Source organism: Pararge aegeria, chromosome 6 (genome assembly GCF_905163445.1).
Source record: "Pararge aegeria chromosome 6, ilParAegt1.1, whole genome shotgun sequence".
In the NCBI taxonomy this organism is placed as follows: domain Eukaryota; kingdom Metazoa; phylum Arthropoda; class Insecta; order Lepidoptera; family Nymphalidae; genus Pararge; species Pararge aegeria.
The window spans coordinates 6,653,586-6,677,223 of NC_053185.1; the positions used below are offsets into that span (position 1 = coordinate 6,653,586).

Below are 23,638 nucleotides of genomic sequence, written 5' to 3' on the forward strand. Positions count from 1 at the left end.
AAAGTGGAAAAAGTTTAGGTCCTTATTATTTGCATTGAGCTCTTTTTAATATGAATGTAGGATTTGTAATATAACGATTAATTGCTATATATTTTCTATGTTATATATGTGCCATATGTAATAAATGTTTATTTAGAAGTTCTACTGTTCCTTTTTGAGGAAAGTAGTCCCCTCACTCGTTTTGTCGCACGTCCGAAGGTTGGCTGGTAGAAAATGCTTTTGCATTAGGTCCGCCTTTTGTAAACAGTTTTTTTTGGTTGTGCAATAAAGTGAATAAATAAATGTCATCAACAAATTTATTTGCAGAAAACAACAATGGTATATGGTCGAACAAACCAATTGATAACTATTAGATTACAGGGAGGCAGGTAAAGCTAATAATAACAGATCATATGCAAGCATATCGTGTAATAACATGCAGATTAAAGTAGATTAATTCGTATTGTATAAACTAATTACACACTTGTAGTACGTACAGCTAATGAGAAACGCGGAAACTAAATGCAATGGATGGGCGGGTCACAGGGAATATTCAATAAACCAAGTCTAGACACAACGGCGACGGCGCTAGTAGTTATATAAATAGCATAAAACTGTGCAGTGTTGGATAGACTTTGAAATAGACATAAAACGTCCTATTTGGCGTATTTCCAGATAGTAAACTCTAAACAAAGGTACAATGCGAATTATGGTAAGATGTGCTTTTACGCCCGAAGTTAATAATCTATCAAATCCTCAGGTCTAATAATAAAGAGCCTTCCTTATCAACAGACTAGAGTTTGAAAGCACTATTATACGATAACACCATCAAATAACGATGGCAAGGGGATCCCGAAAAATAAAAACGTCCATTGAAGGTATGCTTGTAATATATATGACTAGATAGATGCAGATTCACATTGAAACTGATCGGCTAGAAACTTCTGATACGTAACAATAACATCCCAAAGGATTGTGTGAATACAATATTCAGTCCCGAGATATTCAAATATGAAGCATTGTATGTGATTTCGTTTGTGCATTCATTTTCTGAAGGCCTTACATAACATCTTGTAATCTAGCTTGTTTTATTTTAAGCTATTAGCTATTTTTGACTTTGTAATTCAGTATTGAAAAGGGTAATTAAAAAAAAACATATTGAGTTTTTTTATTTATATGATAATATATTCTCATCCTTACCATTACACTAGGAGTACTATTTCTTTTGTAAGTAATAAGTTATATATTCTAATTATGCGGACGATAAAGAGCTAATGTAAATCTAGAAAATGACACATCAAAACGTAATTGTTGAAAATAATGCACATATATGACGAGAATAGGATAGAAAAACCTGTCCGCGCTTTGACCATTTACGACTACAACTTCCAATAAAGAGAAACAAGTTTCTTAACGACTCCACATGGCGCCTGGTACAAAAAAGCTAAAATTATGCACGAGGTACGTGCACGTATAATCAATATTAACGTTGAGTAATGGGACAGCCATGAGTAAGAGGCATTATGGCAACAATTGCACGAAGTTAATGCTACACTTTTATTGCGTGACCTCTTCATGGGCCTAGGTCTGCATGTTTGATTTCTAGTTAGATTATGATAAGTAAGTGGTGTTCTATGTTGCTTCTGATTTGATGTGGGAGCAGCCTTCAGCTCTGGAAAGTTTCAAATCTGTCAATGAAATCAAACTGATCTCGAAGTATGCATCCAGGTTTCTAAGTGGAGAATTATTAAAAGGCTTTGGATGTTCGTCGATCTACATAAGCGGCCATAATTTGCTTATCTAGTAATCGTCAATCCTCTTTAAAGCAGTCATTACGCTCCTATGAGACAGCAGCCCTAAACCCTACCCTGTGGGACATTATTCAGCTGATAAAATGACGATGACATAGTTAATAATTAACGAAACAGATAAGCGAATTTATACGATGAAAACGATAAGTGCTGATTTTAATCCTACTATAATATTAGTCATTCTCTACTTATGAAATGTTTTGGCATCGTTATTTCTATAGCCTGAACAAGTGACGGGGTCAAGAAAGCTAATCTCACTGTTTATCTTTCATGGTTTGTCGTTTCATAGTGATGCTTGGACATACAACCAGTATAACAGAAAAAAAAGTAATGGTGAGTGCTCATTGTAATCCGTCTAGTTCGCTTTCTCCGGGGTCTTTGGAAACCAGCAAAGCCACTTCATTAGTCTGTGTATCCTAGGCCATGTCACCTCTATTGTCAGATTACGTAGCTTTCTAAAGATTAAACAAATGTTTTTTTGCACTTTCTAATATTATTTAAATGAAGAAGTTAGTCCCTGTGTAATATAAGCAGAAGAATGTCAATATTTCTCTTTTCTACCCTATTTTGAAATTAATCCGTCGGTTGTTAATTATTTATAAAGATACAAAAACATTATTTCCGTTAATTTTACATAGACTTTATAAGTCTACGAAAGCGTCCCCTCAAAGATTACCAAAATTTCAGGTTAAGGTTTCCTAGATTTAATCGTCATAAGAAATGATTCGGTTTGGTAACTAAATTCACATGTAAAATGATACGTCGATTGGCGTTTGATCACTGAGACATATTTGGTTTGGTCCGATACGCTCGAAGAGAATCGATGTCGCTAGATTGAATGAAATTGAAACCATAATCCAAGGCAATTCTTACTTTGCAAAATATTGTTCTGAGACAAATATATAAAAATCATTTTATATTTCATTTTATACTAGCTAGCTATACCCCCGCAGTTTCATTTATGTTAATTATGTAAATTTACATCACACACAAAAAAAAACTTTACAGCGTTGTAATGGTGCCGATTCAGTCATACACAAATCTTTAAACTTAAGTTAACTGTTAGGTCTCAAAGTAGTGCCATCCTTTTCACTTTGTTCTTTTGGAAAAGTACAGGATTACTTTTAGACCAATTGGGGTTTTGAAAAAAAAAAATATGATTTTTTTATGTATTTTAAAACTTTTTTATTAATAATATTGATATTTGATGTAAAAAACTTGTTGAGTTGTTTTTGTAGTATTAGTACATAATGGTAAAAAACAAGAACGATAACTTTTGAGATTCGACATTTTCAATATAAATTGAAATATTTAACAATGACAACAAAATTAAATAGATCAAAACACTGTACTTATTGTTTCTACATCAACTGCAATGAGTGAAAACTAACATTATGACGTCACACGCGCTCGGGTTTGTTCAGAAGCTGTCGGCGCGTCTTCGGTACTGGATTCAAAAATTAATTTTTATTTTGAAATAAGTTTTGAATTATTGCGGAAAAAAAAATAGTTTTGTTATAAAACTTATATATGATCTTTCCATTAATCACAAATAAAAAATATTTCAAAAACCCAATTCAGTTAGAAAAGAGGTTTGTGTACTACAGAACTGCACCAGTCTGTTTTCTTATTCATCTAGACAACCAGAGAATAAAAACTCTCCATTAATATATTCCATGGGCCCATAATATATCAGCAACATGAATTGTTCGAGGTCTTATCCCTTAGATCAGCCGCGTTATTGTATATTACATACATAATAAGGCGATTGATGACACTAATGATAAATGTTCACATCAAGCAAGTAAGTCACGTAGATCGTGCAGTTACACCTGCTCCGCAGTTTCGCCACGGCTGACCGACAACAATGCCATGCTCGCGTAATCGAGCAATTTCGACGCAAACGGCGCATCTCCGTTAAGGTCTTAAGGATACAACCAAGAGTTAAGACACAGGAAGTCATCTGTTCGGGATACGAATGTTTATGCTAGTCTTGAAGCGAAAAATACATGGCGATAGTTTTTTTTTTTGTGTGAAGGTCATTTCAGACATAAATATAAGTTGTAGGAATTAGTTATTTTTATGCTGCTGACGAAATAATCCAAGTGGGAGTCTAGCTCCCACATAAAGGGCCTATGGCTGCCCACTACCATTGTCGATATTGCTAGTGAATTGTGGGAATTAAAATTAACGAATATTGATTTTGATTCTACAAAGTAGTTCATTTGAGATCCTATGAAACAAACAGACGTTTAACATCTATTACATCGTGCTCCAATATCTATCAATTATATATATAAGCCCTAATCTCAAGTTGAGATTTCATAGATTTACGTAGTTTCTTGAGATTTTTTAGGCTTTTTGAATACAGAGAAGTCTTTAAAAAGAATTCGATTGTTATTACCAAGGTCAGCCTACCCCTTTGTAAACTTGGCCTCAAAAGAGTCGTTTGATTTTTATCATGGTAGTTTATACTAACCAACTTTTCATTGTATTAACCCATACAGCTTATCGTGTAGTACGAACCGTTAAATTGTCTAGCTAGAAATATTATACCAAATATGCTTTGCAACTTTTTCCAACTAAAAATATATACGTTTGCGTGACATGTAATTGGCTTCAAAGTTATCACGCTACAGAAAGATGATCGGGTATAATAGATTTAGTGAATAAATTGTAACAAGATATTGTCTGATGGGTTATTTTTAAATCTTTAATCCGCTGTCTGTAGTTAGAGGACAAAGGTTTTTATAAACAAAATTGCAGATAGCAAATAATACCTGCATACTTTCTATTGTATTCATTGTTTGCGTCAAGTTATTCTGTAACTGTTTGTTTCGGTTCTTATGGTTTTTTTTTTATTATTCTCAGCCTTAGTTATAGTAACACTACGTAATAATTATTGAAATTTATCATACTATTTGAAATAAATAATATTTGAATAAAACGGAATTTATGTTTGTTTTATCGCTTATAAACATAGCAACAAGCAGGGCATGCAAGGAACACGTAACACGTCTAACAGAAAGCCGCCCTCATCCATCAACCTAAGGAGTAAGGGTTAAGTACCTGTAATTTTACTGGCATACACCAGTCTGGCTGCTTGACGGCAGAAATAAGTACAGCGGTAGTAGGTACTTCCCCGGACGCGCTGTGTCACTAAAAGCTTTACTAGGTACACTAATCTGTTAATGAGATTTAGCTTTCTGATTGACAGCAACATCAGCTTTAACGAACATGTGAATTCATTGTCACTAATTTACCACACCTTATTGTTCATCCTCTTTTTATGTCCGACAAGGTTGAGATGCAGTTACACTTACGGTCCGTGGCATGACAATCATCCAAACAAGGTTATGTGACTCGAATACCACAATAGTAAAAACAACTAAGCCGGTTAGGTATAATCGTTGGGCATAATAAATGTACTAGCGGGTAGTAGTACGTAGGGGTCACGGCTATCTTCTCACAATAATGGATAATTGAAAAACTGATAAAGCAAAGCCTGTCATAATTCACTAAATGAAAGATATTTGTCTAGTTTTCGCAGCTAAATGGAATCATTTAGCTGTCCCAATTATTTTTCTGCAATCTGTGGTGTAAAACTTGATAATGCATACTAATATTATAAATGCGAAAGTGTTTGTTTGTCTGTCCTTCTTTTTCTAGGGCGTTAAGGAAGGAAAATCAACCTTTTTTGCCTTTCCGTCATTTCAACTATCCCAGGAAAACAAACGGTTCCCACGGGATTAGTAATACGTGGATGATGACCGTGGGTAATAGCTAGAGTACAAAGAGTTGTTAAATTCGAAGATGAAGTAGCAATGCACGTAGACCCGAAAAGTGACACTATGGGATCATTGAACTGAAGCGACGAGCAAAGTGACCCTGCATAGAGGTAAGAAAACGCACCTAACGATTTTAGTATCATTAGTTGAGATGGTATAGTGTACTCTTTGAATAGATTGGTAGAAGGTGGAAGATATTTGATAGCATAGGCATAATATACACAAAGGCAAATAGAAAAAATGTATAATAATTTTAGCTTAGTCTCTAAGTTCTCTTAAAAAAAAAATAACTGCATTTATAGACGCCGTCAAATAAATTTTTATGCAGTAGGTAAGAAATAAGAGGGCGTCAAGAGGGTTTAATGAAAGTCGGGTGCGAGGCGAAGTTCAAGGATAGAGAACCGCAGGGGAATTTTCCGGGGAACTTTAATAAATCAGTACCATTTCAGTGTATTAATAAGTAAAATGTTATCAACCATACCTACGTTGATTACCACAGCCGCGAGTAATGATTTATATATTAGCATAATATTGATTATTCGATGCGGGCGTTGCGTTTAGAGTTTAATGAATGAGTTTAAAATATGTACAATTTTATGACACGTAATGTGCGTAACAGCCGCAGAAACTTCTGGCAGGAAAAAAAAATAACTTATACCTTTGTATACCTGGCCAATACGAACCATAAAATGTATACGTATAAGGACGACCCGGTAAATTGTTTTATAATTGAAAACATTTCGTGAACGCTGTCGAATCAGACTTTTTATCTGAATTTTGTAATGTTATAGCCGTAAGCCAAATATAATGAGATTACGCTTTTTTGTGACTTGGACGAAAAAGGAACTCCAACATTTTCGATAATTCGCTATAGAGTATGAGCAGTAACTACTTCGTCGGCGTACAACCTTTTGAAATGATACCTACCCATTGTACATTTAAGTAAGGCATGTTAATTTGAATATAAATTAACAACGGGCTATAGCTGCGAAAGCTGTCACTCAGCCGGTGATGGAGGAACCAAGTCCCCATTTCATCAAATGAGAATGTTCTTTGAAATCAAACAGAAGAAGCAGAGTAACCGACTTAGCATAAAGTGAAACGAAAAATAAATTAAATATCAAGGTGTTTTCGTTAGCCTTTAGTCTAAGAAGCTAAGAAGAAATCGGCTGCAGTCGCTCTATTTCAACATTGAAATTCGAAATTTAAAATTCATTTATTTCAAGCAGGCTTACTGTATAAGCACTTTTGAAAATATCTCAAAATTTTCCACAACTCTTTTGCTACTCCTCTATTTACTTTAAATGATCTGTCGGCTTGCTGTTAAGTCACTTAGAATACATTTCAATATACAAAGTGTTGCATAAAAATTAACAAGTCTCTTATATTTTAATACATTACACTGTTGATGTTAGTCACGATTTAGCTCATGCAAATATATTTGTAGTGAATACCATAGAATTCAGCGAGCGTTATTGTAACAAAAGTATGCACGAACAAAATAAATGTAATAATAGGTTTCATATCTTTAAATCTGTTTCTATTTAAGCGTACATTACGTTTGTGTCAAGACAAGAAAACACTTGAGATACTAAAGTCTCAATGATATTCTACAACAGTATGCTAAGAATCATATTTATATGTGTATAAAATTTAACTACGCATAAATTATGTCACGCGATAGGTACACTATAAAAATTGAATTTATGTGGCATCTATCAATTTTAACACCTGTATCCTCAATTACTGATAATTATTTGAACAACATAAATTTAAAACATTAAATATTTATTAAATGAATCATTTGAGCGTAACAATACCAAACTACTTTACTATGCTCCTATTTCACAATAATTAACATGGTAGCTGTTAATTTTGCTAACAGATAAAGAACTCATGACTTAGATACAAGAGTCTTGTTATTGTTAAGCAAAGTGTAATCCTAAAGTAACTAATTTTTGCTAATAAGCAAACTACTTAAGAAACATCTGCGATCTGGGCAAATTCTTATTTAGCTCTATCACATAAATGCGTAAACCTAGCTTTGCTGTGTGTAATCGTGGTGTTCAAAATAATAATGAAAATTGGTGTAATTAAAGGAAAGAGTCTAGAAAAGAGCAATGAGGGGTTCACTTATAAGTTTAATTTAGATACGTATTATAAAGAAAGGGCAAAAAACCCTTGCTTAACTTAATCAGAGGCAGCTAGCATACGTTTTCACATAACCACGACCATATAAAAATTGCGTATTTGCAGACATTCTATTGTCAAACTCTTAAACAAATTAGATAATAGTAATATAATTAAGTCACTGCTTTTTCTAACAAAGCAACACTTTTAAATCTAGATAACAAAGCCTAGCAAGGCTATTAAACATTTGTATGTTTCGTAGTGAGAGAAAAACAAAATAAAATAATAGATTACTGTTAAATAAACTTATACATTACTACTAAAAGTAAAAAAGCATTATCAAAATCACTAAATAAACTCACCGGAAAAGCTTATTTTCGTTTCGACCGGCATCTTGGTCTAATGGATTTACTCGTTTATGTACGAATCTGTATGTCTCGAGGTATTCCTTAAAGGTTCTTCTTAATTTATTTTCTGTACTGATTGATGTGGCTATAAGGGTTTGTTTGTTTATAGGTCCGTGGATTGTGACAAGCGCGAATGTCGTCGATACGCGTGTTTCCCCCGCCTGTCGAGTGTAAACTGGCAGTCAGCCGTTTACTTGCGCGCGTCCGCCTCACGTCCCTGATACGGGTCTACTATAAATTTTCAGCAAATCGTTACCCAAATATGAAAAATATTTGTATAATATGATATATCGAAATATACTTCCTAATAACTTAAATTAAATTTATTTCAATTTTCCCAACATCTAAATATTGACAATAAGAAAGATGGCCAATATGTTAACATTTTAAATAAAAAAATTAACAAGTTAATTGCGGATAAATGTTACAATAAAGAATCGTTTGTTTAAGTTATGCAGTTTAGGATTTCTTTTTTATTTTTATATTTTTAAAATTTTTTTTCTTTTTAATTTACATTATTTAAAAATATTAAACACTTTTCTTTAAAGTTATTAATTTGTACGTCATTTTCTTTGAAGTCATACGATTCTATGAAATCTATTTATGGATAGGTACTTACTACTAACTTACTAAGTATAACGTAACCACAAATCAATAAGTGGTTGAAACGACTCTGTAATGAATGAGTTGAAGTTATACGTAACATGCCCGAGATAAGGATATATTATAGGTCATAGATAACATTCTGCTGATCCATAACTAATAGTTGTAATATATTGAATACATTCCTTTCACTATTGTTAATTTTAAACGGCCTTGGTATAAAGTACGTCACTCAAAAGTACTTTGATAGGACGTAATTTTTGAAATTTATTTGCTATTTGAAAATTGAAAATTGCTTTTAAAATTAATTCGTGGTTCGGGTTCGTACATAAGCTACGAATAAGTATTTAAAACGGACTATCCAACTGTGTCAAAATAATTTTCCGTTACCCTAAAAATTGAAATAACAGGTAATAAGATAATTTAGTAGCACTCTATCGTTGTTTTCCATTTGTTAACTGCGTGTTTGATGTTAGATGACCTTTTTAATAGTAATTTCAATTCTTGAATGCAATTGCAAATTGATGATGCAATCTAAGATGGAAACGGGCTAACCTGTTAGGAATCAGGCAGTTAAATTCTTCTATGAAACATTACCTTTGACGGTAGGGTGGTAACTAGCCACGGCAGAAGCCTCCGACTAGACAACAACTCTTGAGGATGTTCCAGAGTCGAAATTAAATGTTCGTAGTGATTACATTGCGGAAGATCCGTTTGGTGTGGAGTATAAAGATGGAAGAAATTATAAATCATACCGTACACTCTCCTGCTTTCGCTTAGTATACTAAATTCCGCAACGTAACGCCTGCTTCTAGGCAATGTTTAGAAACGCCAATTAAACTATGAAGTTACACCATCGAAAACAAAAACATGGTCAATTAATAAAAACAAATGTAATCACATGAAGCGTGATATAGCATTATAAAAATTTGTTCTGGAGTATTTTGAAATTGTTGAACTTTACACCGTGGCTAATGGGTTAGAAAGCTAGTTTGTTGGCAAATTTTTGAACACAAATGTTTTTGCGATCAAATTAATAATTTCCAGCAAAATTCTTTACGCTTTCACTTGCGTTAACATCTGTTATTGATCTAATAAAGTTAATTAGGTTCATAAATGAGAGAAAGATAACGAACAATCATTATTATGCAATAAACTTTAATAAGTTCCAAATTGCATTCACTTGAACGCCTACGTTGCTCGATGAGAGGGGTTAGGAAATTAATGATGTATTGTTTTCATACGGTTCTTGTTGTTACGCAGTTTTACTTTCGAAATTTTTATAGATATTGTTACGTGTAAGATTGAGTGGTCATAAAAACCAAGGTCATTTAAGTTATAGTGCTTTGTTTTTAGGGGAAAAGCTTGTTTATGGGACTTTTCCCTTATCTATTGAGAATAGACGAAGTTATTAAAAATTACTTAATTTGTAAAAAAAAAATTGCTTGGTTAAATCAGGATAATCTAATTAATTTACTAAAGAGGCAATTAGTGGAGTATAATACAGTTCATTTTTTGTTTTTATTGAGTAAAACGGATGAACTTATGCAGTATCAATTTGCTTCCAGCTCGTTCCTTCCTTGCTCTCTAGAATCCTAAAATGTTGGTATTTGTATGTAGAATGTTGAGCTAAGCATGTTGCGTATAAATCAAAAACGTCAGTAACATATTGCGCATAAATATCATCCGATAAATCAGATAATACCTAGACCATTATTTTTTTGGAAAACATCGTTGTCATGTCATTCGTATTCGGGTTGTTGACGTTAATAAAATGCTTTAAGGAGCTGAGTCAACTGCTTTATATTTCAAAACTCTAAGACACTTTCCAAGTACGTACTTGGGCATTACGAAACATCTTCTTTGTAAGCTTTTCAACGTTAGGACTCTCTTAACTTAACCTACTTATTTCATATATAAAACGCCACTTTTACTTCATATTTTCTTCATTCGCGTAAACCTCGAATCATTACTATTTTCCAAAGGACTGTAAGTAATCTTAAGTTAATGTTTATTTCTATGATCAGGCAGAAGATTTTGTTTTTGTGTCTACACAATACAGGTTACGTGCACACTATGATAGGTTAGTTTCCAGTAATGAAAAGTCACGTAGCCATAAAAACATCAGCGAAGAAGTATGGACAGAACTAATATTAGATTATCACTAGAATAATTATTGACATAACCCGGAGCAGTGACCGACGGATCGGAATTCAAACAATCCTTGAGTTCGTAGCGGAAGGCACGTACATGTACCAGTTTAAACTCTTCGAGTGAGGGTTAATTTATGTCTCGGAGGAAATGCCGATTTCATAAAACTTATTGCGGTCAAGCAGCGTAATCGGGCACTGGATTAATTTATACATAAAAATATCCACCAATCGCATTCCACTAACTGTTATGCTAAGTAATGATACACAAGAGATTTGTTGTGTAACAGTCCTTTTATGTTTAACTTAATTGCTTACAATGCTTAAAGTATTTGTATTTGCGTAGGTACAAAACTACGCTAGAAAATTCGCTATTCCTGATTGTAATTGTCATTCCTTCTTTGTTTGTACCGATTTGTTAACATTGTTTTGATGATGATGACGAAGGTATGGGGGTGCTTATTTTTACATCTTATGTACGCTTGATTATGTCACCTTCCTTGTCTCGTAGATCAAAGCAGACGGAAATGACAGGTTTCCGGTGATTATAACTAATTGATGGGTATCTTTATTTGAGTTAACTTTATTGAATTCGTATATGCGTGCAAATAATATATGTAGAAGACCAGTTTTTGAAGTGTGAATGCATCAAAGAATTACATTTTATTAATGCAGATCCCTCTTATTTGTAGATATTTACTGTTTAAGCCATTTAGCAAATAATTAAAATTATTTGTCAGCCTACAAAATTTGTAGGCTTGCTACAATTGCCGTAATAAAGAATTACGTGGTACTCTTAACAAAGCTTCTTTTCCACCAAAACTGTATTTCGTAAAATTTCTCCAACCGAAGTTAATGTAAGCCATTCTACTCTTTGTGCAAATTATGACCATTTTATTGTTTAGTCGCGTGTTACGACATCGCACGATTGTTCGAAAACAATCGCGTCATTTGGTTGTTTGACAAGCTAAGCGCTAAAATTAAAGGTATCATGTGACCGTGCGATCAAATTCAAAGTGGCTTTTGTTTTGACTGCGAGGCACTGGGGTGTTACTGGAACTATAGGTGCCGCTTGGTCTGGAGGCACGTAGGAATCTTGTGTTTATAAATGAAACACTACTTTTGGTATTGCTACTGGAGTAAGCCTTCTTGATAGCAAATGCTGCTTGCAATTATTTATAATCCTTACTATTAATATTATAAATACGAAAATGTGTTTGTTTGTTGTCCTTACTTTACGTCCTATTTAAGCAACCAATCAACATGATTTTTGGCATGGAAAGCAAACGATTCCCACGGAATTTACAAAAACCGTAATAACGCGGACTGAGAACGTGGGCAGCTGCTAGTTCCAAATAAAATAATCTGGTAATTTAAAATATACTATTCATTTATTCATTACTATCATCATCATTATCGATCCACTGCAGGGCACGGGTCTCCTCTCAGACTGAGAATGGTTTAGACCGCAGTCCACCACGCTGGCCAAGTGCGGAATGGCAGACTTCAGAGTTCACATACCAAAGTCAAAGTCAAATATTGCTTTATTCCAAATAGGCATATAGATGGCACTTTTGATGCGTTGATTATAAACAAAATGTGTACATAGCAGTGTGTAGTGATGGCGATAACTACAATCGTAAACATAAAACTAAAGCTACGAGGGTTCCAAACGCGCCCTGGTCTAAGAAGGAGCCCACAACAAACTTAGCCGGGTGCTGTTTTTGTTATCACCATCTCACATTGTCATTAGAAAATATTTAAGAAGCAACCTGGTTAGAGCAATTGTTCACACCTAAGCTTTTTTATCGTTTACGAAATCCTTTATAATAGTACTTTTCAATAATCTTTCGCTTTATACAAACTTTGAACTTTTTAGTGACATCCCCAAGGTATCAACCGGTAATTTATTGTAAAATTGTATACAATTTGCTTTAAATGAATTGCTTATTTTGTGTAGTCTAGTGTACTGCACTGATAGTTTATTTTTGCTTCTAACGTTCAAATTATTGCAGTCAAATTTTCTTTTCAATTTTATATTTATATATTTTTGTGAACATGAACATACCATTAAGAACATAATGAGAACTCATTTCAACTAACTCACTATGTTTATTTATTACGTATGATAAATTTTAGTCAGTATGTGGATAAATGTTTCTTTGAGAATTCTGTTAAAATTCTTCAGTTTAAGCTTTATATTAGACAATTGAAAAAACTGGAACTTAGTTAGTAAAGTAGGTAACTTTCGTTTCGTAGTAGTGTTATTAATATGTGCATTTATACTTATAAGTTTAAATAATTTTTGACGCATAAATATGCGCAATATGTGAGAACCAAAATTATATCATAAAATGTCTTATGAATAATTTCTACGTTTATTAAATTTAATTCAATAATTCAAGTAAATAAATAATAATAAATACGGGAGCGAGCCCGGCACGCACAACTGACTTGTCGGAGTTATGTGCGTTTTTGATTTAAGCAATATACACTAAACATATATATCACTTTCTTTAAACGGAAAAAAATCGTGAGGAAACCTTCATGCCTGAGTGTTCTGCATTATGTTCTCAACGGCGCGGCGCGGCGTGTGAAGTCTACCAATCCGCACTTGGACAGCGTGGCAGACTACGGCTCTTCTTTTTCTGAGAAGAGACCCGTGTCCTGTAGTGGACCGGTAATTGGTTGTTGGTAATTATAAAATATAAAAAAATACTGTAATAATGTACTTACATTATTACAGTATTTTTTTATTATTTAATAAAATGAATTATTTTGCAAACCACGCTTACCTACTTACTTAAGTAGGTAAGCGTGGTTTGCAAAATAATTCATTTTATTCAATACACACTTATTTATGTAAGAAAACCCACATGTGTTTATTGTGCGGACCAAAATGTCGCATGAATGCTGATAGTAACACTTATATAATGATATCACTAGAACAACAAAACACTAAAAAAACAGAACCGTATGTACCCTTAGTACAAGATTTGCTCGCTCGCAATAGAAGAGTAATTTTCGAGTAAAATAGATATTATTCCTATTGTTAATAAAGCTCAAATTTGCCTGTAATTCTTCAGCTCGGGTTTACTGTAGAACATTTGTAAAATAACAATCAGAGGTACGGGATTTGCGACTCCAAAACGAGTTTGATATGGTACATTTTTCTTTGACGACAGTACATAGTTAGATATGCGAAAAGGACTCCTCGAATACGGGCGAGAAAATCTTGTACTAAGACTACTGACCTTGGATCATTATTCGCTACGTAAAAATTCGATTTGCGGTTTACCTCCTTTTTTGAATTATTCCACTGAAACATAAAACTGTTAGCAGCCAAGTTTAAATAAAGCGCTAAAAATTATTCCGCTTGCAAGTGTTATTACAATTAATTTCTCAAGTAGTAGCTCGAATTCGAAGTTTCTTTTTTATTCTCATCAGGCAAAGAAACTGAAAAGATTATATTATTTAACTATACCACTGCAGTTGTTATAAATACTAATATTGAAGAAGGAATATATCTCGTTTACGATGTAAATAAATTCATTACGAACTCTTAGGCAGTGGCGTGCACTGAGTTTCTTGCAAGGGTACGCATACAGCAGGAAAATCGCAAAAAACGGCAAAAATACGATACGAGTTATATATTTAAATTTTAGGGTAGGCAGTGCTTTTGTGAATGTATGAAGTGCACGCCACTGCAAGAGCAATCAATGATCAATAGCATAAGAAAGCTATTGATTTTATAAAGAGAATATTATCTCTCTTATTGACGGCCGACTAGCGCAGCTGGCAGCGACCCTGCTTTCTGAGTATGGCCGTGGGTTCGATTCCCACAACTGGAACATGTTTGTGTGATGAACATGAAAGTTTTTCAGGGTGTTTATCTGTATATTATAAGTATTTATGTATATTATTCATAAAAATAATTCATCAGTCCTCTTAGTACCCATAACACAAGCTGCGCTTACTTTGGGGCTAGATGGCGATGTGTGTATTGTCGTAGTAAATGAAAAGGAGATCACTCTCATCGGGATAAGCATATAGACGTTTGATGAGGCAACGAGCAATAAGTGATGGTGAAATTTTAAAATGCGTTAATCAATAAATGCCAAAGACAACATATTATGGTCTTATAATTGAGTTTTAAGCAATTCTAATTAACCTTATATAATCATATATATTATTCGCAACATTTGTTTAACTATTATGTTGAAGTACTATCTTTACTAAATTTCAATCAATCCTAACCGTATTCGGTCACAGCGACTGTTTCAGATTCCGGCTGAGAGCGCCGCTGGTGAGCCCTTAGATGACTCGCATAACCTGATTTTGTGCTAAACGTGCGGCTGCATTCGCTACACGTCAACACACCGGCAATGTAGTTATATGATAAGGCCGCTGGTTGTCGGGCCTTTAGCTCATCGCGTTTAGCATCAAGCGCCTTAAGTCGCCTCAACTCAAACTTCGTCACGTTCGTGTTTACTAAGCGCCGCCAATGTGAGCGGTCTTTTGTAAAGGTCTCCCATCTTGCCGGAACTATGGAACATTGCTTCATATGACGCTTCAGCACATCTTTATACCGCAGAAGCTGGCCGCCTTGTTTCCGCTTGCCATCTTGCAGTTCAGAGTAGAAGATGCGCTTTGCAACTCTCTCGTCAGACATCCGCGAGACATGCCCACACCACCGTAGCTGCCGCCTCATCAAGTATGCCTCGATACCCCAGACATTTGCTCGCCTTAATATTTCTGTATTGCGAACACGATCCGACCAGTGAATATTCATTATATCTCGAAGACATCTGATGTGAAATCTGTCCAGAGTGCGGATGTGTTTACGGTAAAGACACCATCATAGGTTTCATAGGTTTGTATATATGATACTTCCAGTACTAAGTGTTGAAAAAAAGTTAACGTTTGGTATCTCATTCATTGAGGTAGATGTGGACTATGTAGCAGTACGCTACATCCTGTAATTTACGTGAACGAAGCCGCAGGGCACATTTAGTATATAAATATGAAATTTAGGTAACGGTAGTATTAAATAATGCAATCGTAAAATATAAGTATGTCTTCTAAATCAAAATAAGTAGGTATATGAGGATATGCTGGTAGTGTTGACGCTGCATTCTATTGATTATTGCCCATATACCTAAATGCTACAAGGTTTCTTGGTCGTGCCGGACAAAGAGGATATACTCTAAAGAAGACAATATAATCTTACGTAGTTATTCTTGATTCTTGGTGGATTCGCCTCTATTATCTAAATACGGCTAATCGCAAGAGTTAAGACTGATATTGAACACGCAGTGTTGAAATTATTGTGTATTAACCGAGGGTTTCGTACCTACTTCTGAACCTAAAATAACTGGAAAGTACCCTATACAGGTTTTTATGACAGCCAGGAAGTGGAACCTTTGTTATAAAACATGATTCGAAAGGCTGTTTTTTTTTTTATTGCGTTTAATTGGAAATTTAGTACAGTACTATAAGGCTTAAGTAATTATTGAAGTTTATGCTTGATGCTTCAACTGCCTACCGAGAACACAGACACGGACATATGGATGGATGAACGGACTGTCAAATAGACTGACAGCAGTCCTATAAGGTTTCAATCTCTATTTGAAATGCTTATTTTTCTTCGATTTGTTATTAGGAACCCTTAGAAGTCAAAAAGTTAGGCAACAAATTATAATAGTTTAAATGTCAATTGAAGGTCCTATTCGTTGTAAAATTAGTTTTAGTCTGTGGTACCTATTGCTTCGAAATCGAATGTCACGAGCTAAACAAGTCTAGTACCGTTGGGAATAGGCATTCCATTACAAAAGAACGGCAATGCTATCCAGTCACGACGCTCAAGTGAACCGTTTCAATTAATTTGTCGTACGAACGACCTTAAGAAATTCACTAACTGCCTCGTTAACTTTTATTGCTTTCCTTGTCAAATTAACGATTTTATGCCGCTTGGTATATCGAATGACTGCTTTAATCCTTGTATTTATTGCAGAAAAAGAAAGAGTTTTTAAGTATGTATCGGTAATAATAGTCAGTCTACACGTTGCGTTGCGGTAGCGGCACGGCCTAGCACGGCGGCGATGGAGAGGTGTCGTTGCGTGTTTTTATTCCCTTAAAAGTTAGCCCTTGACTGCCCTTAGGTGTGATTACAATAAAGATTAGATTTAGGTTGTAAATGATGGTGCAGTCTAACCAGTCAAGGTATAATGCATTTAATACGTTAAACCTATACCCCTTATCGGTTCCTACGCGACATTGTACCTAGCTAGGTAACTAGCCCCGGGCGAAGACTCCCACCACAAAAAACATGAAACAGAACAAAGAACAATCCATGGTATGGCAGTGCAGTCCAGCACCGCAGCGCACTTCGGCCAATAGCCTTAGATTTGCACTGCCTCTACCACGCCGCAACACGTTGTGTGTACCGGCCATAAGATAGGCACTCCGAGTAAGGACAAATTTATCACGTAATCTGCGGAGTCTTCGTGGGTTTCGAAAACATTTTGTATACATTTTATGCTAAATATATAAAAGAACTTTAATTTAGTTTTTTGATAATATACGAATTGGAATGACGATGACTAAATGAGACTTGTAAAGCCAGTTTAACCAGTATAACATATTATATAAGTGTATATGTTGGGAGTTTATGTAAAATTAACAGCACACTAGTTTCAGTCTTTGAGGGTTGTGTAGCCTAAGCGAATTATAGCGCAAATCAGTCAATTGCGTTGTTTGCATTGGTTCTGCATTGGTAAAGCGTGATTTGTCCGAGCTCTTTATCTTACTTCTCTCATTTAAGATGACCATAGGTGATGATGGAGATGATAGTAGGAGATGGAGGTATTTAGTCATTTATTTATAAAATAAAATATTTACATCTTTTTAGTACGGCACTACAATAAAATGAATTAAAAATAACATTAAACATTATACAAGAACATGATATTAGGTACTATCGTGCACCGTAGTGTCTCAGACTACCTCAGCAATTAACGGATCAATGCTGTCAAAGCGAATGCTGTCTTAATTTCTCCTTGGTAATTTAGGTACTTAAAATACAGGCATACTTATAATGTTTAAGAGGGACAAAATACATAGTCACAAAAAACAAAGAGTGATATGCAAGTTGTTATTCCAAGTCAAAACAAAGACATAAATTTAGACTAAATCCTTAAGTCAACAAGACGGCCATGAATTTAAATTTTTATTGCGTCAGATATACAAAGTTACTAGTTTTTTATAGATTACCTATTGGCTTGTCCCGCGAATTTGTCGGTATAAAGATTTTTTTCCGTAAAAAACTATCACTCCTCATTTTGCTACACTTATTAATGACGCAACTAAGTATTAAATATAGGCAGATAAGCCAGACTTTAATGTCTTAAATTTTAATAAAATATACGACTTTCTCACAATTTTTTAACTCCCATGAATTCATCCCTTTACGGACATCCTCTGACTGCCTATGACGGTCTAATCAAAATAGGTTAACCCATTCCTGAGATTATTAAATATTTAAAAACTTGTGTTAGGGCTTTCCTTCTGTGCAAGTAATAAATCAGTCAGTTATTTTGAACACGGACAGAAACTTAAATGCTCATTTATATGGATACAGCACGGCTAGCATGGGCAGGAGAAAATTATCGCCCCGGGCAAATGATAAAAGTTTGTCTTCTACAGCTTTATCAGCTCTCAGAGCATTGGCGCATAAGTGGAAATAATATCCAAATATATGTATAATAAACGGGGTGTTAACTTCTAGTATTCCACGTTCCCGTGATTTAGCAGGTGGACACGTTCATTATATCCCTTGTCAGGGGATATAGCCGGGGGATATAATTTTAATCTACTGCCCGAGCTAGCCCTGCTGATATTATAATATGTGACGGTCTTAAAAAAATTGCTTAAGACCAATATCATGTAAGAATTAAAATTTCAATTTATGATTATTGTCACATAAGTACAATTATTTATTATGATTCCTCATGTAATATTAAGGTCAATGTATGCATCAATTTAGCTATGTGGGTAGAGAATACATTGCATTAATGTAATTGCAATGTTAACAAATAATTTTCATGGTAGAAGTTAGCCTTTGTTTAAATAGTTAGCACTGATTATTAATTAAGAATAATATTAAACTCCTGCTTCGTTGATCTAGTGGTCAACATTTTCAACCGAAGATCTTACTTTGTCTCTGTTTCATATTTCGATTAGAAATTCTCTTGAAGTTAAAATTACGTTAATTTAGCTAATAATCTTTAATTTATCGTTAATTTGTATAGTTAGCACAAAGCGAAATGTTCGGCGTGAAGGTTAACTTGTTGCAATATGAAATTAATATGCATACATTGCATATTTGCATTCGGTTTTAGCGAAATAATATCATTCTGAGTATAGTATTAAGGGTCATTGATGTATAATCTACTACATACATTTATAAACAAAATTCGATGTCCTGGTTGAGTAATATTATTTAATAAGTAATATGCACAGGTTGCATTAGGTTTTTCCGAAAACTATATTATTCTATGTCGAGTATTAGGGTCATTGAGATATAATATACAAGGCTAGTTTTAATGGGTTTTAACAGTATACGGCATAATATAAACTTTTGTCACTCAACATTTTCCTAAGGTCTATACTCAGATAAATAATATTGATTGTTCTGAGAAAAAAAAGAGAGTACAAAGCTTGTCCAAACCATGTACCCAACCAGTTGTAAAAACCATAACATCATATTATGTTTACATTTAAGGTCAAATGGGGTCGAACACAATGGCAACTGAAAAAGCTTATGATGCTGATTCCATTTAACGTAATTATTTGAGCTAAACCAAATTGACATGACTGTTATCCTATATATAACAGTTATCCTTATATATATATAAGGGGTGAAGGTATAGCACTACTTTTTATAGCTGCTAATTAAGTTTTAGTAAAGAAATTAGTTATAACAGAATCGACATCATTATATGCTTTATGTTAAAATTTTAGTTCACTGTCTTTTCCTAAGCTCGATTTGCATAAATGAGGCAGTCTGGGCTGTTTCTCATAAGAAAGTGTCGTGGGATAGGATAACACCGCCCACAACACAAATTGAATGAACAAATGAATGCAGAAAGCCGGAGCAGTGTCTTGCCTTCACAACTTGTCACTATCACATGCTTGTCTAAGTAAAGTATTCTGAATTTTCTCTGGTCTGGTCTTGTGGGAGGCTTTATCACCCTACAGACAAACACGGGCTGCTAAGCGATTTAGCCTTATGACTACCATACTCCCTAACAGGTTAGCCCTCTACCATCTTAGACTGGTCAATGAAAATAGCCAACCCTATCCATGGATCTTACATACAGTAGCCCAAGCAGTGTCTTGCCAAGGACGATCCTAACATGAGGGATAATTCCTCTAATGCCTATAATTTTATCAAAAAAACCCTGGGGTATCTTTGCTTTAAAAGGGGTACGTCTGAGGATTGTCGCAAAAATAATAATTGTTGCAAAAGTTATGCAGTTTTTTGCCCTAATCTATCTATTACCGGCACTTATAAAGCGTTCCTACATAATATATATGTTACCATTACTGTGAGCACGTGGGAGTAACATTCGTTAACTTAAAATTAAAGCTAGATGGATTCTAAACTCGCCCTGGTCTAAGAGTTTTTTGTTAACACTATCACAGCCAAATTAATATCAAGCTATGCAGTTTTGCCACACTAAAACCGACAGTACCTTTAAAATGTCGGAGCGTGAGAAAGCTGCATTACTTTTTCGACGTTATGTCACGTTAATTTGTAAGGCCCTAAATGCCCCAAAACCTCTTAAATGTGGGTTCCTTTCTTTTAACTTCGTTCACACGCATTACGTTACTGTTAACTATATAAATTTGAAGCCTTTTCGACAACCCTCCCTGTGCATGTACCTATACGATAATGTATTCAATTACATTCGTAGTAACACCTCATTGATTAATGAAACCTCGTCGTTAACTTATGGGCTTTCAGCAAACAGTTGCTGGCTATTAAATAACCACCTACTTTATTTGAGTTTTAAGATGTTTGATTAATTTAATTTGTCAAATTAATTTACATCAAGTGAATAATTGAATTTTGTCTCATTAATTAGCGCCTTACAAATAAACGGTGGACTAACGTCAGGGTTTAGTCACACAAATGTCTGTAGCCTTAGTACATGATTAGCTCGTTCACAATCGAGGAAAAGAGCGATAATATAGAATACCTAGGCAAGAAAGAAATAACACAGTGTTGAGTGTTTAGCTGTCTGCTATATCTAATACTAGCATTCAAATGAATAAAACGATTCTCCTCGCTATAATCCCCAGTCTTTCAATTTCCCAAAGCTGGTGACAAATAATAGAATAAGTGAAAAAACCGTGACTGACAGTTTAACGTAAACAAAAAGATACAGATGCTATATTTTCTTTTTACACACCACTGGTGGAAACACCGTCACGACCTACTTGAGAAATAGAGGAACTAAATTACAACACTAGCTGGGCGGATCCGGATCAATAGAACGACGCGACAACGTCCTGTACAAGACGCAATGCAACACTAATTACTTAGCCGCAAGCCACAATTGGGTACATGCTGCTACATACGTAAATCTACGCCTCTATTAAAAAAAAATTAAAGGAATAATAATTCTCATTATTCGTCTATCTTTGTTAAATAAAAACTTTGTTGTTATAACAAAAAAAAAGATATGTTACAAGATCGGATTGCTAGAAACGGACCTCAATAAGTGATATTATCTGAGCAGAAATCCATCGTGGGGTTGTGAATATCATGCTCCTTATATAACAGGATACCAAAGGTAAAATAAAATTTACTATTACGCTTTAAAACAGTATCAAAACACATTAAATAAATCGTGGTGTCTACAAAACTAATTATTGTTTCAAATTAAAAGCTTCTCACACTAGATAGAAAAATGATTGTTAAACTGTAAAATAATGTTGGGAAAGAGCAACTGGGTTTCTTGCCGGCTTCTTCTCGGTAGAATCTGCTTTTCAACCGTAACATCAAAAAGAAAGACTTTACGTTACAAAAGTGCTTATAAAGTAGTCCTAGTTACAATAAATGAATTTTGAATTTTGTACTGATATTTAATAATTTACTAACTGATACGTAGAATACTATACGAACTATACTAGTACGAGGCCCGGCACGCACCACTGACTTTTCGGAGATATGTGCGTTTTTTATTTAAGAAATTAAAATATCACTTCCTATAAAACATCGTGAGAAACCTGCTTGGCTGAGAGTTCTTCATTACATTGTCAAGGGCGTGTGAAGTCTCCCCATCCGCACTTGGCCTGCGTGGTACATCCATAATGTTCTCAAAGGTGTGTGAAGTCGACCAATCTACACTGGGTCAGCGTGGTGGCCTAAACCCTTCTCATTCTGTGAGGGGACCCGTGCCCTGCAGTGGGCCGAAATGGATTGATTATGTAATACGGAAAACGCAAAATAACAAAAATAGGAAATTAATTAAAAAAAGTGTACAGGTGTGTTCACACTTAATTTTCTTCTTATCTACAACATTTCCCGAATCATTGCCCAGGCTCATTGTTAAGACAGTTCACACAAAGTTGCGAACAAGTCATGAAATGGAAGTATTAAATTACAACACGGATGAGGGCGGATCCGGGAAACATAAGGACGTCCTGTATGAGATACAGTTCATTACTAATTGCATCACAACAATGGAGTATAAAAACTTGCACGTGAGTGTTGAAGTATTACAGGCCATTCGCCTTTGTTACCTTTAACATTTTTAGGATTACAGTTTAGTCTCATTACATATCGTAGGTTTGTAGCCCACCAATCCGCACTGGGCCAACGTGGTAGCCTATTCGGTACCAACAAACAAACAAAAAATCTTTCCTCTTTAAAATATAAGTATCTATAGAATACCCACCGCCTCAATGTCATAAACATTGGCGGTGAACCAAATATCAGTTTTTCTTGAAAACTTTTATTTACTAAAGTAAATAAGAATAATATCAGCACATTTGTTAAAAACGCTAATCCATGAAATAAAATATCTGGGATATATAATGTTTTAATTATCAAAAGTTTAATATTTAGCCACTTTATAAAATTACTTTTATAAAAGATTATTGTAATTTTATTATTTATTGTAATTGATTATTAACACAGTCGTAAGACGTCCAGCGCCGACTCTACCCGCTTATCAGAGCGACATTAACTGACTCACTATGACTGATTATATAAATAATTATGACCAACTTTATAAAAATCAACTTTTTCAATTGCAACTAACAACGCCTCTCAAAAGTTATAAAGCTCGAAATTGTTTTTGAATTGGGAATTTTTCCGACCACTTTCTCGTTGAGAGCTTCCGCACCTCAAGCTTTACAGTGTCAGCGCTGATGACGTCACTGTCACCTATTGTAACATACTAACTACGTCGCGTATACATATACGTTACACAATACCTACTGACGTGACTGATTGACAAATTCACAGCAATGTGACTGATCGGTGGGAATGGACACTCGTATAAACATTTTCACGCTTTTGCTTGACCCGCAGTTGTAAAATGCTCACCGTCATGGTAAATGGTGGAGAAAGTGATTTATGTACCTTCAGCGTAGGAATTATTGGAGATAAACGGAATTCATCGTTGCGAAGCATTTCTGAAACGATCTTCAAACGTTAATATTAACGAGCAACTGTTTTATTTATTTTTTATAAGCTG

The 23,638-nt window shown here is 34.5% G+C and overlaps 1 protein-coding gene across 10 annotated transcripts in view; it reads right to left on the reverse strand.

The window, feature by feature from the left end:
- LOC120624366 (CAP-Gly domain-containing linker protein 1) overlaps positions 1–23,638 on the reverse strand; it is a 70,107-nt gene that overhangs the window by 38,826 nt on the left and 7,643 nt on the right. For 2 of the 10 annotated variants that reach the window (XM_039890868.1, XM_039890865.1), the window contains exon 1: positions 8,071–8,342. The exons of the other annotated variants lie outside the window; for them this stretch is intronic. In XM_039890868.1, the coding sequence (XP_039746802.1) occupies positions 8,071–8,101 (31 nt within the window). In that variant the 5' untranslated portion in view covers positions 8,102–8,342. Of the gene's footprint in view, positions 1–8,070; positions 8,343–23,638 lie in introns of those variants that run through there. 10 annotated transcript variants of the gene reach the window in all.